Below are 18,827 nucleotides of genomic sequence, written 5' to 3' on the forward strand. Positions count from 1 at the left end.
TGCAGAATTCATCCAGAGGGAACAAATCGGTCAAGATCCCATTCGAGAGGATGATGGGCGAATGGCTAAACTGCAACAAGCTATAGATTATGCTATGGCATATGGAAGATGGCAAAAAATACTTTGTCAAATGTAAATATATATTTTGACAAACAGTAACTAGATATTTTTGGCATACTATGTGAAAACAATTGTTTCGGCGATCAATCTGTGTTACAAATTTATGTTTGTTTAATTATCATTTGGTTGTGTCAATTTCGACAGGCTGTGTTAAACACAAATTTATAACAGTTTGTATATATGAATTATTCCATAGAAGACATCTTCTTTGTAGTATTTAACACATAAGAAGACATCTTCATTTGACAATATATTCTATACGCTAAAAGGTAACACCAAATTATAATACATCATTTTTTTTGTTTTACATTGTTTACTTATCACAAATATTTACTCATATCCAAATGACACAGATGACTGGAATTTCGGCTATGCTTCATATTTGATTGATAATAAGACAACCTCTTATGTATATTCTCTAATATGATATCGAAACAACATTTTTTTACATTGCATTTTCAATCCATTTATTTATCAATGAGGATTGAAATAGAGTGGTAAACGATTAATCTAAAACTAAGATTAGTTCTGGTCGAATAGAGGCTGCCTGAGATTAATTCCGATCACTTTGAGACTGCCTGAGATTAATTCCGATCATTTTGACACTGCCTGAGATTGATTCCGGTCGAAAAAAGTCTGCCTAAGGTTGATTTAGCATCGTCAATGGCTGCCATGAGAGAGAAATCGTATTCCTTTGGTTGCACAATTCAACGTTATGCATTAATTTGGAAAGAGAAAGAGAAGATGATATTAATTGATGAGAGAGAATTCGGTTTTTAAAATGCACAAGGTTTTAAATTACAACCTACATGTCAGCAGGTAAAACCTTTTTAATATTAAAGGCCAACTTAAATTATGGACCATTAGATCTTGATCCAATGGATATTAATTGCTCACCACCCATGGAGATAATTTAGTGCTCACCATTAAAACCAACCCCATATATATATATATATATATATATATATATATATAATATAAAACAGTAACGATGGAGCTGATGTGTCACTTCCTTCTTTTTTACTGATAAAAAATATAATATAATATATAATATATAGATTTTAATTATATTATTATTTTATCTATATAAAAATTATTTTATCCGTACTATATCTAAAAGTTCTACAGAATTTAAATTAATCTCTAAAATCTCTCTAATTCTCTGCATATCTATCTATAATATAAAACAGTAACGATGGAGCTGTGGTGTCACTTGCTCCTTTATATCATTAATTGTAATTATTAGATTATATTTTTGTTAATATATATATATATATGTTAAGATGAATCCGTGCATTGCACGGGCCAAAAGCTAGTATATATATATATAACAATAACAATGGAGCTGATGTGTCACTTCCTCTTTTTTTACTGATAAAAAATATAATATATATATTAATTATAATTATATTATTATATTATATTGATCTATAAAATGATTATTTAAAGTAAATGTAAAAATAAAATTAAATTTAGATAACACATTTAATGTCGGTAAAGGCTATGTTTACTTTGTTTTTTTTTACAAAGTAAGCTTTACTTTGTGTATTTTCACCATTGGATTAATTTTATACTCCATCATCCAATGGTGAAAACACACCAAGCAATGATACTTTGTCAAAAACAAGGTAACCATAGAAAGCACCCATTTATGTCATTAATTTTAATTATTAAATTACAAATATTTTTTTAATATATATATGCCAAGATGAATATGTGCATCACACGAGACAAAAATTAGTTTTAATTATTTAATAAATGATATGCACCTTTGGGAAGAGATTCTGCGGAGAGGAACAAATGATCCGTGATGTGGTTGAATCCTAAAAATCCACTTGAAAACCTGCAATTAAACAGAAATAATGTCAAAGGGGGCGGTTTTTCGGCCAACCTGCTCTGATATCTAAGTCCGTTTGAGTTAAGACTTAAAGATGAACACAACACAGTAAATCAAAAATAAGATGTAAGCTTAATGAACGAATGAAGTAGTATACATTGGGCGGAGTTTACTCTATTTATACTATGATCGAGCTGTAGAAGATATTTAGGAGTTTAGGAGCAGGCGTGCAACGTGTCACTTGTTGATAGGTGAACATGCATCCAGATATTAGGGTCTAATACCCTTAAGCTCACTAGGTCTGTGATTCACATGATCGGACGTGATTGCTGTAACAGGTGGATCCTTGACTGTGTCTTTTGAGACTTTCCGAACCAAGATCTTCAATGAGAAGTCGTATTGACCAGTTTTGTTATGGTGGCGCCATGTTTTATCTTTCCCCAAGTGTTGGGTTGGGTTTCGAAAAGGGCCATGATGGGTGTCGAATCCACCAAAGATAATTATAACTTTACTTAGCCGAAAATAATCCTTCCTTAATTGTAAAGCAAATCCTAGAGCGCCTAAAGATAAGCTCCTATTCGACAGACAGTTCTAGCTTAGCGCTTAGAATTTAATCTGTCGAAAGCATTAGGAATTAGAAGGACCCAACCTAAGTTAACCGAATTCTTAGCGATTCCGATTCAAACCAAATTACATATTCATACGCTTGATAATAGCTAGGATTTCAGATGATTACAAATCCTATTTCCTAACATTGTTCGATGAATGAAAAAGCAAAAGTCTGGCCAAACCTTCACCTGAACTTTCATTGAAGGTATGATTTCATAGATCAATAAATATGTAAACAGATCACATAAAATTAGATTACTGAAATTAAGAACAACAATCTCACAATTGAAAATAATGCTCGCCTTTGATTAATCCCTTAACCGAATAAAGTATTTAGCTACACATAGTCATGAAATCGACTATGATAGCCATTAAAGACGATAATAAATAAAGCTAACTAAGAAACCCAAAAAGAGAAAAAAAACCTAAAAAGAACTTATTCTAAGAACGTAAATGAGGCTTTTTGTAGAGAAAAGCCTCTCCTAAAAATTAGCTAACAAAATAATCTTTTTTCTAATCACAAATCTTTTCTAATCTGTCATATCTCCTAATTTCGTGCATGCTTAGTCATCCAACTGTCCAGGTTCATTCTTGATAGAATAAAGGAGAGTCCTGGTCAATTCTGGACATCAGCAGATTCGGAGGTCCTTAGTCTTGGGCAAGACTAACTCCATTCTCGTTTCAGTTCCTTTAATTCAGCTCCAAATTCCTTTCTGGTCCAAAGTTTCTTCAATTAAGTCCAATTCTGCTCCTTTTAATCATTTGAGTCCTGTGGAGGCAAATCAAACCAAAACAAGCAATAATACCCAAAATAACACCAAATTAATTAAATAACCTGGCACTAAAGTGGACATTTGAACGTTGAATTGGACACTTATCAGGCCACATGGCGAGTTTATATTCGTCTGATATCAAATGAAGAATCAAGAGAGGAAGAGAGGAAGAAGAGACAGGCACGATGATTAAGAAAATGGAGGTGATTCCGTAAAATACATACTCCCTCCATTCTCAAATAAGTGTCGTTTTAGAGTTTTTCACACAAATTAAGAAACACAATTAATATGTACTTAAATTAATAAATTTATATGGATTAACTAAATAAAAATTCTCTCTCCTATAATGGTTGGAGAAAAACTTTGAAAGCTTAAAAAACACATAAATCAAGACAAAATTTAAATGCTTAGACCAAAAAACTATACTAAATTTTATTGAAAAACGAAAACGACACTTAAAAAAGAACAAAAACAATTATCTAAAACGACACTTATTTGAGAATGGAGGGAGTAGAAAGGAGAAGATGAAATGTTGAAATCGATACACATGATAGGGGAGATGAAATGTTGAAACCGATAGAAAAAAGGGGAATATGAAAGGTTTGAAGTAATTTGGGAAAGTCACCAAAATATAATCTAGATATATATTTTTTTTGGGTAGGATAGCAAAGGAAAAACAAAACCACCACAAAGACAAAAACTTAGCCCGGGATCAGTCTAGGAAAACCGACCCCAACCAAATCATCCATCAGAAGAGAATAAAGAAAATTAGGAGGAAAAGAGAAATTAGAAGCTCCCAGACTCCTCATGTGGCCTTCTTCTGCAAGGCGGTCCGCCACCCTGTTTTGCTACCTGAAGATGTGACAGAAATTGATGGTCTCGAAGGAAGAACAAAACCTTTGATCAAGTTCTTGCTACTTAGACAAGTAGTATTCATATCAGAGATCATTCTGATAGCTTCCATACTGTCAGATTCAACGATCAACTTCTTCAAACCCAGATTAATCGCTAATTTGAGACCAGAATATATAATCTAGATATATAGTATATTGGATAATTTGTCTTAAAAATATATAAATAGACTTTCTATTTGATTCGATTTTATAATTTTCCCATAATTAAAAGACTAACACCAAAGTATATCTAAAAAGAAAACTTTACATCAGAAAAAATATAAAGTGAAAAAGAAACCGCCATCAAAAAAACTAAATTATTTGCATGTTTCCACGTCATCAAAAACAACTTCTTTATTCTTTATTCTACAATTATATATAGAATTCTACATTAACAAAAAAGACCTCTTCAAACCTTCAAACAAGTTCGTTATTTTCTCTCTGCATCTGCATCCACGATTAGCACAAAATTATATATAGTATAGATCTGCAAAAAGAAAGACCTCTTGAAACCTTCAAACAACTTTTTTATTTTTCTCTATGTGCGTGTAGATGGGAAGGATGTGGATTTATTGTCGCTTATATTCTCATTAAGCATTTGGTGAGGCAGATTTAACATTTATTTGTGTCATCTGCATCATCATTTTTCCTGATGAGAGTTTTATTTTTGTGTCGATTTTTTCCTTTCTTCAGATGGTTGAAGATATTCTGAGGAACTGCATTCCTATATATATAACTACAACTTCTGTTTCCGTAAATGTATCTTCTAAGCTAGAAGATGAATACCTCCAGGTAAATTTAATTTTGATCCTCTCTTTCTCTCTCTCATTTTGGTATGTATTTAATTTTGTCCTTGTTGAGCCATGTTCTGTTCATCAGAGTTGAGAGCTTCTGCGCTTGATGGACTGTTTGCCAACTATTAACGACAAGAAGACTTTGAAGAAGTGGTCTGGCAATGATAAAAGGAGTCGTTTACCTGTATATCCTCATTATAACGATGACCAAGATGTCAAGGTTGATGATCAGGCTTCTGATATGCCCAAGGAAAATTCTCCCATGATTCACGGTTTGAATCATATAAGAACTCAGTCTGCTCCCTCTCCTTCCTCCCTTAAGTTAACCTCTACTAGAGCTAGGCCATCGAATCTAGCCTATAAGACTAGTAATGATGAATATAAGGAGCATAAATGGACCGTTCCTTTCAATGGTATACCAACAAGTGGGCAAGGTATTGCTTCAGATTAATAGGATTCTCAATTTTCGATACCATTTCCCCCTTTTTTTTTAATCTGAAATGGGAATTGTGACCATATATAGGGAAAAAGGTTGGATCCAAATCATTAAAATATACAACTTCGCTTAATCCAGCAATTGAGGTAACAAATTTTGTTCCAAACTTTACTATGAAGTTTTTGTCTTTTGTCTTTTTTTTATTTGAGGGTGTTATAGAGTCATCATGTAGCTTTTGCCAAGGGATTGCAGTCTCCACGGTTCCAGGCTATACTGCGTGTTACGAGTGGTCGGAAGAAGAAGACCCCCGATGTTAAGAGCTTTTCTCACGAGCTCAATTCAAAAGGAGTTCGACCATTTCCTATTTGGAAGTCGCGGGCTTTTGGTCACATGGAGGTACAGTTTTGTTCGATTTCGATGTGTTTTCTTTCATTTTCCTTGTAATTTCTAACGGGCTATTTGACCACTATTGTAGGAAATTATGGTGGCAATTAGGGCCAAATTTGACAAATTAAAGGAAGAAGTTGATGCTGATTTAGGTATATTTGCTGGAGATTTAGTGGGGATACTTGAAAAGACCAATGATTCTCATCCTGAATGGAAAGAAAATTTAGAGGATTTGTTGGTTGTAGCTCGACAATGTTCAATAATGCCACCTAGCGAATTCTGGGTGAAGTGTGAGGTCATTGTCCAAAATTTAGATGATAGGCGTCAAGAGCTACCAATGGGAATTATCAAACAAGCACATACCCGCCTTCTCTTTATCCTAACTAGATGCACTAGACTTGTGCAGTTCCAAAAAGAGAGTGGTTTTGAACATGACCATATCATGGGTATGCATCAACTCAGTGACCTTGGAGTTTATCCAGAACAAATTATTGAACTTGCAACACAGGACTTTAGTGGTCCATCGGGGAGTGAGGAGCAGAGAAAGACGTCCCAAAGTGTAGACCAACATCAAGAACAAGTAGATCATGTGGAGATCGGGACTGCCAAAAGTGTTGATTCAAATACAAGTAGCTATAAAATGTCATCTTGGAAGAAACTTCCATCTGCTGCGGAAAAAAAACAGAAAGGCAATGATGCTATTGCCACACCAACCGAGGATAAATCAGAACTAGCTCATAGTAAAGATGATTCTAGAACTTTTGGGGATGACAATTCTGAAAATTTGGATACTCCAGATCCTGTATCATCAGGGATAAGAAAACTCTCTTGGGGATTTTGGGGGGAACACCAGAGTGTTACATATGAGAATTCAATGATATGTCGAATATGTGAGGTTGAAATACCAATTGTACATGTTGAGGAGCACTCTCTAATTTGTACAATTGCTGATAGATGTGACTTGAAAGGATTAACTATAAATGACAGAATTGAAAGAGTTGCAGAAACTCTTGAAAAATTGTTGGAGTCGTGGACACCGAAAAGTACACCAAAGATCCGTAACAGCTCAAGGCAAAGTCCTAAGGTTGATAGAGTTACTGCATCAAGTGGACATGAGGACTTGGATGAGTTATCAGAAAAACCAAACATTTTTTCTCGTCATTGCTCTGAAGACATGCTAGATGTCGTGCCTGATGTTGATAATGCTTTTCTTGGGGAAGATATCAATAAATTGTCTAAAGTTTCATGTGAAGCACGTTCAGCTTTGACACCTGATGTAGACACAAAGACATCATCAGCAGGAAGCTTGACACCACGATCACCTTTGCTAACACCAAGGACTAGCCAGATTGAATTGCTATTGATTGGACGAAAGACAATAATGGAACTTGAGAGTCATTTTCAGGTATGTAATTTTGTTGAATTCTTACTAGTTGTTTGTACTTTAGTTTAATGTTGTATTTCATAATCAATCTAGACTGCATTTGGACGATTTACAGTTCTATTCACGCGTGCCTCTTTATGCTGGACGAGAAGTGGTTGTCAACTATGATGATGTAGATAGGATACCATTTAGTGATAGGATACCATTTAGTGGTTTAGCATATCATATTAATTACTTTGTTCTGCAACTTTCCTTTTGATCTTGTTGATGTGTTTTATTGTAATGAATTTTCTACTGTTGACCAAATTCTAGTAATTCAATAAAATAATAGAGGTATGTGTATTATTATAATTGCATTTTCATTTTATGAAGTTGTATGCAAAAATGATTTATGCCACAAGCAAAAACATGCCAAAATGCGGCGGTGATCTTTGGTCAACATACATTTGAATTCAGGTTGCACTGCTAGGAGTGTGACTGTGTTACTAATTCATGAAAGTTAAATTTTTGAATTGATGACAGATAAGTAAGTTACTGGACATTGCTCGCTATATCGCAAATGTAAATGATTGTGACTATAGTGCATTGGAATGTTTGCTTGACCGCGTGGAAGACCTAAAATATGCCATCCAGGACAGAAAAGTGGATGCCCTCATTGTGGAGACTTTTGGAAGGCGCATCGAGAAGTTATTACAGTAAGTATTTTCAATTTCTAACTGATATACCGTATTGTTTTGCTTGTCATGGTGTTTTTATGTGTTTTTCACATCTCTATTCTAGGTGGGATTGTTGTTTTTTCTTATTATTTAGGAAATAATTACTCAATTCATAAAACTAATTATAAACAAACTAGTAAAATAGTTTCAATGACTTGAAATAACTATTTTATTGTTACATGTGTGAAGTGACTAAAGTCATATCACTATTTTACCGATGAATGAATTACGGAATCAACTTGGTATTTATACAAGCTGGAGTATACAGAATTACAAATAACAAAAGTCATGTATATGACATGCGTGTGAGCTTCCACATCAGCTTGACTAAAACAAACTACCAGAATTTCCCACCAAAATGGTAGCTTATAATTTGTAAGGAAATCAATGAAATTGATTCTGGGAAGTAACATAGGGAGATCGAATGAAACCAGAAACATAGTTATCCCTAACCACATAACAATCAATGTCAATATATGCGGTTCTCTCATGGAAAATTGGACTTGCAACTATATAAATGGCTGCTTTTGTTATATAATTCATGGCAATGGGTAAAGGAACAAAAATGTTGAATTCCTGAAGCAAGTAATTTAACCATTTAAGCTCACATAGTGTTGTTGCCATAGCTCTATATTCTGCCTTAGCAGAAGAACGATCCGACAGTGTTTTGCTTCTTAGATTTCCACGAAATTAAAGAGTTCCCCAATAAGATACAGTAACCAGTAACTGATCTTTGAGTTCTTTTACATCTCCCTCAATCAGCATCACAGTAACTAGTAAGCTTGAAGTTATTGCCTGATCAATAAAAAGACCCAAGTTGGTTGTACCCTTTAAGTATTTCAACACATGAACAACCACATCCAAGTGTAAAACCGTAGGTGCATTCATGAATTGGCTAAGTTGTTGGGTAACAAAAGAGATATCAGATCTTACGAAACCAAGATAAATTAATATGCCAATGATTCTTTGATACTGCTCAGGATCACCATATAAAGGAGATGGAAAATCTAATTGAATTCCACTAGGAACGGGACTACTAACAGAATGTGCTTGCAGAAGACCAACATCATTAATCATCTCAGAAATGTACTTATGCTGAGAAAGTATAATACCTAGAAAAAACTTATGCCCAAATCCTTTATGGTGAATGCTTTGTCCAATTCACCCTTGATTTCACGATCGAGTCTCAAACTAGACTTCTAAGGCTTAGTATTAGCACTGTAACACAGTGAGAACTGCATTAACAAGTACAAGACTTGGATTATCTGTAGCTTGAACAGATCCAAAAAGATCTGGAGTAGGTGGATGAGAGGCAGAATGATATTGTGAAGTAGATCATGATCTTTCTCTCAAAGCATTTTGATCGTGTGTGTTTGGTAGAGATCTATCAACAACGTCATTGTGTGAAGATCCAGATCGATCTCCTTGTGTTTAAGTTGGTGGATCATTGCCAGCAGCTTCTTCATCTCTAGATTGAAGAGCATGAAGATAGCTGTGCTTAGGCATGATTTTGTTGCTAAAAGATAAACTCTAAACACTCCTAACACTCAGATACCATCTTTTAATGTGTAAATCTAAGAGAAAGATAAAAGAAGGAAATGAGTTCTTATTGATTGATGAATTACAGAATGGGCTTGGTATTTGTACAAGCTGGAGTACACAGAAATACAAATAACAGAAGTCGTGTATATGGCATAAGTGTGACCTGCCACATCAGCTTGACTAAAACAAACTAACAGAATTTCCCGCCAAAATGGTAGCTTCTAATATGCTGCTTTATGTCCTATGAACTCTGCTGCTGCTACCTCATTCTTCTTTCTTAAGAAGATGCTTTGATCTTTAATCTTTGATATTCATACTTAATAAAGAAGCAATACACTCTTATAGTCACAGATTATCAGTGAACCAAATACACAAACACACACACAGAAAATCGGAAAAGAATCTCACTGGTCTATATTAGATAGATGGAACATAGAACTAATGGATAATAAACAGAAAAGAATGAAGATAAATGAATTGAGATGAACTCAATCCCCCTTGGCAGTGCCTCTGCTCATTGCAGCCAAACAGAAAGATAACAAAATACTCAATAATCCTCTTTCTCACCCCCTCAATATATACTAAGAAAAGTTCTCTCTCTCTCCCCTGTAACTAAGGGCTAATTACAAATGTAGCTCATTTGAGGGGTCTATTAACATATTTGATAGACTTTCCTTCCATTTTACTAAATTAGACCATCCATTCTGGACAAAAATATCCTTAATTCTATATAACCTAACCTCCCCCAACCTTCTTCTCTTTTTAATTTCTTTCAAATTCTTATAACAAAATTCAACAATCCAACCCAAGATCCAAACATATTCATACATTATTCAAGTTCATGTAAGTATTCTTTCTTTATTTTACATATACATTATTCAAGTGCGCAGTTGGTTAGTTGAATGCTTTCTCGTTGAACCCGTCATTTCCAATTTCCTCCATTTCTGTCGATATGTCGCATCTGAGACAACATTTGTTGCATTAGACAATATTGCTCTTGTCGCATTTGAGACAACATTTGTTGCATTTGGACAACATTGCTCCTGTCGCATTTGCGACAACATTGCTTTTTATCGCATTTGCCACAATATTTGGACAACTTTTGTTGCATTTGTGACAATATTTGTGGCATTTGGGACATTGTTCATGTATGCGACATATCAACAAAAAGGGAGGAAATCGGAAATGATGGGTTCAACAAGAAAACATTCAACTAACTAACTAATTGCGTACTTGAAGATGGAGAAGGGAATGAAAGAGAGAAGATGAAACAAAGAGAGTCTGAGGAACAAGCGCAAATTGAAGTAAGGGTGTTCTTGTCCAAAATGGATGAAAGTGTCTAAATTTGTAAAATGGAAGGGTAGTGTATCAAATATATTAATGGGCTCTTTCAAATGGGATAGATTAGTAATTAGCCCGGTAACTAACCTCCACAACCCTCCAAGCAACTTGTTCCTTGTTTCCCATATTAGCATATTCTCTATCAATACTCCAATAGAACCACCCGATCGTCCACCATCCAATTTGCTTATTTTCCTGATTTTGTTGATTCTCAAAATCAATCCAAAAGATAGAGAAGGTCGCTTACTTTTCTTTTTTTTTCCTTCTTCTATCTAATTGCGCTTCAGTTTGAAGGGAAACAGCTACAAGTTGAACTTGAGATATTAGAATTGGAAAAACAAGGATTCAAGTGGAAAAGATGTAGCAAGAAAAGAGACCATTAACTCAAAAAAAATTAGGATCTAGAATGAGAGGATGGAGCTTGAGTGATTTTAGTTAATTAGCTGGTCCTGCCAAATCTTTTTCAATGAAACAAAGATTTTTGCGTGGATGTAACATGGAAAATACTGTTTTATGGTGAGTTTGTATTAAATGTATTCATATAGGAGGAAGAATTGGCTTCTAAATCTAATCGTTTTAATTTCCAGATTAGGAATAATTGGAGGTAGATGGAAGGGAGATTGGGATCTGATGAACTATAGGATGAAATTGGAGAGGAACAGGAAGAAAATTTTGAAAAGATGAAAATACCGTGGCATACTTGAGGCATTTTTTCTTATTTTGCTTAAACACTAATACCAGTTTGACACGTCCTCTAATTAAATTTTAATGGTCAGCGTGAAACCATAGTATTTTTTTTGTTCTACTTTACTAATTTTAATATGAAAAATAGTCAAATTAATACTTTAAATACAATCAAAGAACGGCGACCCTTTGCTTTATATACTTTTTTTACTGCTAATATATTATTATATATTAATTTGGACTTGATGATTTATCATTTGAAATGCACAGGGAGAAATATGCACATCTTTGTGCACTCATAGAAGATGAAAAAGTAGACCCATCAAATCATATGGCTGATGAAGAGAGTTCTATGGATGATGATACAGTGCGCAGTTCTTTGCGTGCAAGCCCTATCAATTCATATTCTAAGGACAGAACTTCTATAGAAGATTTTGAAATAATAAAACCAATCAGCAGAGGGGCTTTTGGACGGGTTTTCCTTGCCAGAAAAAGAGCTACCGGTGATTTGTTTGCTATAAAGGTTATCACTCTCGCCATTTATAAATAATTTTCATTATGAAATGACATGCCTCTATAATTTCTAGGATTGGACACATTGGCTACTATGCATTCACATTAATGCATAGTTTTTATAGTAGTTTTCTATTTTATTGATTCATTCATTATAGGCCTGATGCTCCCCCAGCCTCCTTAACTTGTCCAAATTGGTCATTTTACCCCCCTAACTCATTAAATGTCCTATTTACCCCATTAACTCTATAAAAGTGGTATTTCTCACTCCCTCAACTTGTCCATTTACCCCCAACTCATAGAATGTCCTATTTACCCTCTTAACTTCATAAAAGTGATATTTCTCACCCCTTACAATCCGTTATCGATGTCTAAATTGATACCTTTTTTAAACGTTAAACTTATATTGATGCTATTTTGTACGTGACACCTAAATTGATACTTTCCCAAAAACCATAGGCCTATTTTGGTACCTTATCCCTACATATAATGTCTTTAATTTGTTTATATTAATGTTTTTGTTATTTGTATCTTTTATTCATTCTTTCTTTTTTCAACTTTTTTGACTAGTTAAATTTTAATTATCTAATTATTGTAATAAACACATAAAGGATCAATATAATTATCAAATAAAAACAACATAAAGGATCAATATAATTATCAAATAAAAACAACATAAAAAGTTGATATTAAAAAAAGTATATTTTCAAACTCATTTAAATAAGTCCTATTAATTTTGCACTATAAAGGGTAAGAAATACCACTTTTATGGAGTTAATGGGGTAAATAGGATCATAAGGGGTGAAAAATACCACTTTTATGGAGTTAAGGGGTAAACAGGACATTCGATGAGTTGGAGAGGGGTAAAATGACCAATTTGGACAAGTTAAGTGGGTGAGAAATACCATTTTTATGGAGTTAAGGGGGTAAATAGGACATTCGATGAGTTGGAGAGGTAAAATGACTAATTTTAACAAGTTAAGGGGGCGGAGCATTAGGCCTTCATTATATTTATGTAAATCACTTGCCTCTTTTTCAGTTAGTTTGAATTTGGGAGTAATATGGAACTCTTTCTACATGCACTATTATTCTCTTTCAATTATGAAAGCAGTTCAAAATGATGGTCAAATAGACACATTTTCCTGGCATTTAATCTTTGTATACTACATTGACAGAAAGAACGACGCTGTGAAATGCCTGATCCCTTAAAGTTATAGTGAAATAATTGTTAACAGCCTCTTGCAATTAAAAATATAAACTTCAAACTGTGAGGGCTTGAAAATGTAAAACTGGAGGGAGAACTATAACTGTATCCACATGTGTGATTTCCTATTGTGCTAAAAAGAGAAATACGAAAAATGCTAGCAAAGTCGTGGATGAAAAGATTTCAGAGTGTCTAGGACTTGAATGGCTTTATGGCTAGGTGACCTTTAATATTTGATGTCAAAGATCTATCTATCCATAGATCTCTTTTGGCTTATTGCCACTAAATGGTTAGTGTTCATTCACCCTTTTTCACTCACTATTCGATTTTTCAAATGATGACTGCATCGGACAATGATTGTAGTTTTCCAGTTGGCTCAATTTACATTTTGTATCATTAGGATGTAGATGTACATGTGAGTTGAAGTATTACATGTTTACTGAAAGTGGCTTCTTCTCTGTTTTTTTTCTTCAAACAAACCCACAGGTTTTAAAGAAAGATGATATGATTCGTAAAAATGCAGTTGAAAGTATTTTGGCAGAGCGTAACATCTTAATATCAGTTCGCAATCCTTTTGTGGTGAGCATGCTTTAAAAATGTATAAACAATTAAGTGTTTGGTAGACAGGTATTCTAATGTTGTACATGATTGATAATGAGCAGGTCCGGTTTTTCTACTCCTTCACGTGTAGGGAAAATCTTTACTTGGTCATGGAGTATCTGAATGGTGGAGATCTATACTCAATGTTGAGAAACATGGGCTGCTTGGAAGAAGACGTAGCCCTTATGTATATTGCAGAACTTGTAAGAACTTATTGTATAATTGCCTATATCCTTACTTCTGTATTTGCATGTCCATCAATAAAATTTTCTCACCAAGGGTACAAATAGTTGGTTTTATTTTTCCCAGGTCCTGGCTTTGGAGTATTTACATTCTTTAAACGTCATTCATAGAGACTTGAAGCCAGACAACCTATTGATTAGTCAAGATGGTCACCTTAAGGTTGCTACTTTGTTCTTTTTCCTTAATCATTTATCCCCCCCTTAAAAAAGGATTATATCATCTTATGTTTTCTGGTGAAGGACATATGTATACAATTTCTCTGTGTTGACAATAATGTTGCTTTGGATTCCAACATCTTTTTCTGGTTCAACTGTTTCAAAAGTCTAATCTCTTCTATTGCAGTTGACAGATTTTGGGCTCTCAAAGGTTGGTCTTATAAACAGTACTGATGACTTATCTGCTCCATCATTCAATAGTGCTGGATTTTTTGAGGACAGTGAAACTGATAGTCAAAATGCATCAACAAAAGAACAACGCAAAAAGCATTCTGCTGCTGGAACTCCTGATTATTTGGCACCTGAGATACTTCTTGGAACCGGACATGGTTTATAATTTATTTTGCTAGTTAGATGATAAATACATTGTTTTTCAGTTTATTGATTTATTGCTTAACCTTTCCATACTATTCTCCTTGTAGGTGCAACTGCTGATTGGTGGTCTGTGGGCATTATTCTTTTTGAGATGCTTGTTGGTATTCCACCATTCAATGCCGAAACTCCACAGGTAGGTCATCTACAGATTCCAATCTAAACCTGTTAATGGTTTATTGAAGAGAGTAATCCCTCCACTACATATATGTTTTAATTGTATATGGCTATTGAATTACTAATGTCGTTAGATTTCACTTTTCTCAACCTTGTGGTGCTTCACGACAATCTATAATAGTGTTTCATAATAATATGCTTGGACTGAGACAATACATGCTACTAGCATAATCTATACTTGTTTTGTTGTAGATAATGTTTGTAATGAGTAAATTGATGGATATTGCATCAAGTTATTATTTCCTTTTTTCACTCCTGCGGAGTCTATTCAACTTCTGAATGCAAGAAATGTTATCTTTTCATTGTTCACGCTTGCGTCCAGCCTAATGCAGACTAATGGTTCCTACGTATTGCAGCAAATATTTGACAATATAATGAACAATGATATACCTTGGCCCAGGGTACCTGAGGAGATGAGCTTTGAAGCATGTGATTTGATTGACAGGCAAGTGTATAGTTGTTGTGCTTAAGAGTTATCTTGTTTGAAGGCCACAAGGGATTGAAATTTATATGCCCATGGAAAAATAAGACAAGAGTCTTGGGGAGTACTTTTTTATGGTTTTCTCGTGTGTAACTTCATATCCAAGGATCACGATCACAATTTATGTGCACGAACAAACAATTAATTTGAGGACCAGAAAGGTAGAAATTTATGCTAAAAACATTAGATTTTAAAATGTATGCTAGAGATAGAAAAAACAAACAAACATATTCTTGGGCTTTTCATCCAAGGATCACATTTTAACTTTTGAGGCTATTGATGGGATGTTTTATGGGAAGATTTTTGGGTTTTGATTGATATCATTTGTTTGTTCCATTTCAGATTCCTGACTCCAAATCCAGGTCTAAGGATAGGATCAAAAGGAGCCAAAGAGGTATACTAGTAATCGTCATTGATAAGATATTACGTGTAGCAGAATACGATAATCAAGCAGTTGTATTTTCTCACAGGTGAAGCAACACCCTTTCTTTAGAGATGTTAACTGGGACACAATTGCGAGGCAAAAGGTTGTTTTATTATCACTTAGTATTTGTTTTCTAGAATTATGATCATCATATCATATTTGAAGAACTCTTCAATTTCTCTTAAATCGCTGCAGGCTATGTTCATACCAGCAGCAGATGCTCATGACACCAGTTACTTTATGAGCCGGTACATATGGAATCCAGAGGGTGATCATTTTCAAGGAGGCAGTGACTTTGATGACCTAACTGACACCTGCAGTAGTGGGTCATATGGTAATTCCCAAGATGAAGATGTATGTGTATCTTTCCCTATATCAACATGCCTCTATTCTAATTAATTTCCAAATGGAAATGAATAAAAAAAAAATTATTCATTTAGTTTGAAAATTAAATGGTTTCGTTAAATGGAACACTAATTATCATATGAGTAACTCTATTGACAGTAATAATAGTGGCAAGAGAATGAAATTATGTAGAACAGGGGTCTTAAATTCAGTCATATCAATTGTTGGAGAGTGTTGATGTTTTTTTTTTTTTTTTTTTTTATTGAAAGCAGAGAGAGTGTTGATGCTTATATTTAAGGATATAAAATCCTAACCTCCTTTAAGGATAATTAGGATATTTAATTTAATTTTTGTTAAGATCATTAATATATTATCGTGTATGGCAGGGGGATGAATGTGGCAGCTTATCAGACTTCAATACTCCCACACTTGCTGTAAAGTATTCTTTTAGTAACTTCTCGTTTAAGGTAAGACCTAACTAACACATTGATATGAAGGAACTATAAATAAATTATAATTTTGTTATTTGTTTGAATGCTTGTATGATGTATCTATTAAGGTGTCATTTATTCTTTATAATAATTTCTGAGCTAATTATTGTTTTGAAGCTCTCATTGAACTTAAGATGATAGAGATTCTAAGAATGAATTCTGGTTTTATGTTCTTAGAACCTGTCTCAGTTGGCTTCTATCAATTATGATATGGTGGTTAAGAACAATAAGGAAGCAGTAGATTCGTCCAAACCATCTGATCCTTGACAACTATGTGATTGCTTATCCATCAGTTTGCTCAGAGCCGAAGATCGATTCGAGTATCGCAAGCAGTGTGATACGAACTTGATGCAAAAGGTGGAATTTAACTACACAAGTGTAGTGTGGTGATTTCTAGATCATGATTATGTATATAAATAGATTTGAGAGGATGTTTATCTTTTCAAGGTTTCTGATGTTTAGGAGCTTATGATATATCTTAGTGTATTTATATTTATGTCTGCGATGATGAGTTTTCATCAGCAGCAGTAGATCATGGATGCTTAGACGTGGCACTGTGTAAATAATTAATTGTAACTGATAGTTATTTGATTAGTTGTACATAATATATATCCCTCTTAGTTATATTCTTTCATCACTGTATAGGTAATGTCATTTTCGAAATTGTGCTCTGTTTAACACCAAATGTGCAAGCCTGGTAGTTAGTTAATCAAAGATTTCTATGGCTTGTAGTAATTTTCATATTTGAATTTAGAGAAAGCTCTCCAGCTCAGCATTGTGTTACAATACAACAAGAGTTAGAAACGGATTCTTGGTAGGAAATGTATTTAGGATTAGTTGGCGATACATGCTCTTTTCATGAGGGTCTTTTTTAGCAAGGAACTGGTCCTTGAGAATGGCGACACATCATTTTTATAACAAAAACGAAATGTGCCGTTTTATCAAAGAGAATTTCTAAGTGAAATGTTCTCAATCACTTTTTTACAAGCTAAAGTAGCGACAAAATCACTTTTTTACAAATTGAAGTGAAAAACTTTACTGATCAAAATCTTGTGAGTGCTTGATAGATCTATAAAGATAAACATTTGAGTACAAAATGATAGATAACAACCAAAGTTTGATAGATTTAGGGCGTGTGTTAGCTAATAGATGTTGTATTTGCATTTGCGGTTATTTAGTTATTTAATTATTAGCTTTTAGTAAAATTATATTGAACTGTGGCGGTTAGTATTTAAAATGTCTAATATAGATACGTTTTAAATTAATCAACAAATAAATTATAAACTAAAAATGTATTACACAAATTAATAAAAATAATCTAAATAAAAAAATAAAAAAAAAAAAATTTATTGAACACAATATATTTTGTTTAGAAATAATGTCAAAGAATAAACATATTTTATGAAAATAAATTATGTCAATAACAACTAATTACAAAGTTTTTCATGAAAAGCTCCAAAGATAGTTTTTTATTAAAAGTTTCAAAATGCTGAAAACAGCAGAAAAAATGTTAAATGTTACGATTATATAAATAAACATAATTAAACACTATACTTTTTGCGGTTTGGAGAAACGTTAAACACTCATCCAAAAAGCTGAAACAAACACCTTATAGAATTGAAGTTCATTTCAGTATAAAACTTACCTACGATTTCGAAATAGCTTTTTAAAAATAGGGTTAAATACATAAATATCATAATTAGTATAAAATTACAATTAAGTCATATCACCAAACTTAATTCTTAATATGTCATTATTCTCTATATATTATGCTTTTATACCAATCTAAAAATTATAGACTCTAATTTATAAATCATGAACACTGAAAATATATATTCTAGACTTCTAATTTATAAATTGTAATTCTTAAAATATATTAAAAATACTGATTTTACTAGTTTGATTTGACATAGTTGTAATGTGTAATTTTCTCTTTAAAATATGTTGTTGGATAATTTAGGTATGGGCTATGTTAGCCAGCCAACCCAGACCACGTGCAGGCCCGGACTAAGCCCTCAACAAAAACGAAGATAGTGCAATCATGCTGATTTTAATTCCCACGAAAACGATGTTGTTTTGATGTAGGGCACTTGTCTCCACATCTATTCGGTAAAAGAAAGGCTTCCAATGCTAGCTTTAAATTACTTTTCAGTTCTCCCTTACCTGAACGTGTTTTTTTCTCTCTCCTTCATTAGTCGCAACGCCCAGATCTCTCTGTTAGGGCATCTCCAACGCTCCCTATTTGG

The 18,827-nt window shown here is 33.6% G+C and overlaps 1 protein-coding gene across 2 annotated transcripts; it reads left to right on the forward strand.

Moving 5' to 3' along the window:
- The first annotated feature begins 4,660 nt into the window (after positions 1-4,660).
- On the forward strand, positions 4,661-17,210 carry LOC136224479 (probable serine/threonine protein kinase IRE). Of its 2 annotated transcripts, none has more exons than XM_066012824.1 (19): positions 4,661-4,833; positions 4,926-5,024; positions 5,112-5,460; positions 5,550-5,608; positions 5,682-5,858; positions 5,938-7,254; positions 7,756-7,928; positions 11,787-12,039; positions 13,720-13,812; positions 13,896-14,036; positions 14,143-14,235; positions 14,419-14,620; positions 14,714-14,799; positions 15,197-15,285; positions 15,664-15,715; positions 15,792-15,848; positions 15,941-16,099; positions 16,477-16,557; positions 16,759-17,210. In XM_066012824.1, exons 3-19 carry the CDS (start codon positions 5,133-5,135, stop codon positions 16,846-16,848), a joined length of 3,450 nt encoding a protein of 1,149 aa, XP_065868896.1. In that variant the 5' UTR covers positions 4,661-4,833; positions 4,926-5,024; positions 5,112-5,132; the 3' UTR covers positions 16,849-17,210. The 2 variants fall into 2 exon arrangements, with proteins under 2 accessions (XP_065868896.1, XP_065868897.1); XM_066012825.1 differs by having other exon boundaries at positions 5,715-5,858.
- Positions 17,211-18,827: the final 1,617 nt, after the last annotated feature.

Source organism: Euphorbia lathyris, chromosome 3 (genome assembly GCF_963576675.1).
Source record: "Euphorbia lathyris chromosome 3, ddEupLath1.1, whole genome shotgun sequence".
In the NCBI taxonomy this organism is placed as follows: domain Eukaryota; kingdom Viridiplantae; phylum Streptophyta; class Magnoliopsida; order Malpighiales; family Euphorbiaceae; genus Euphorbia; species Euphorbia lathyris.

What these genes read in the sequence shown, in the direction of transcription:
- LOC136224479 (XM_066012824.1), top strand. Translation starts at nt 5,133, where the DNA reads ATGGACTGTTTGCCAACTATTAACGACAAGAAGACTTTGAAGAAGTGG. An exon ending in TCAATGCCGAAACTCCACAG is followed by an intron (nt 14,800 to 15,196) that starts GTAGGTCATCTA and finishes TACGTATTGCAG; the next exon opens with CAAATATTTGACAATATAAT. An exon ending in GCATGTGATTTGATTGACAG is followed by an intron (nt 15,286 to 15,663) that starts GCAAGTGTATAG and finishes GTTCCATTTCAG; the next exon opens with ATTCCTGACTCCAAATCCAG.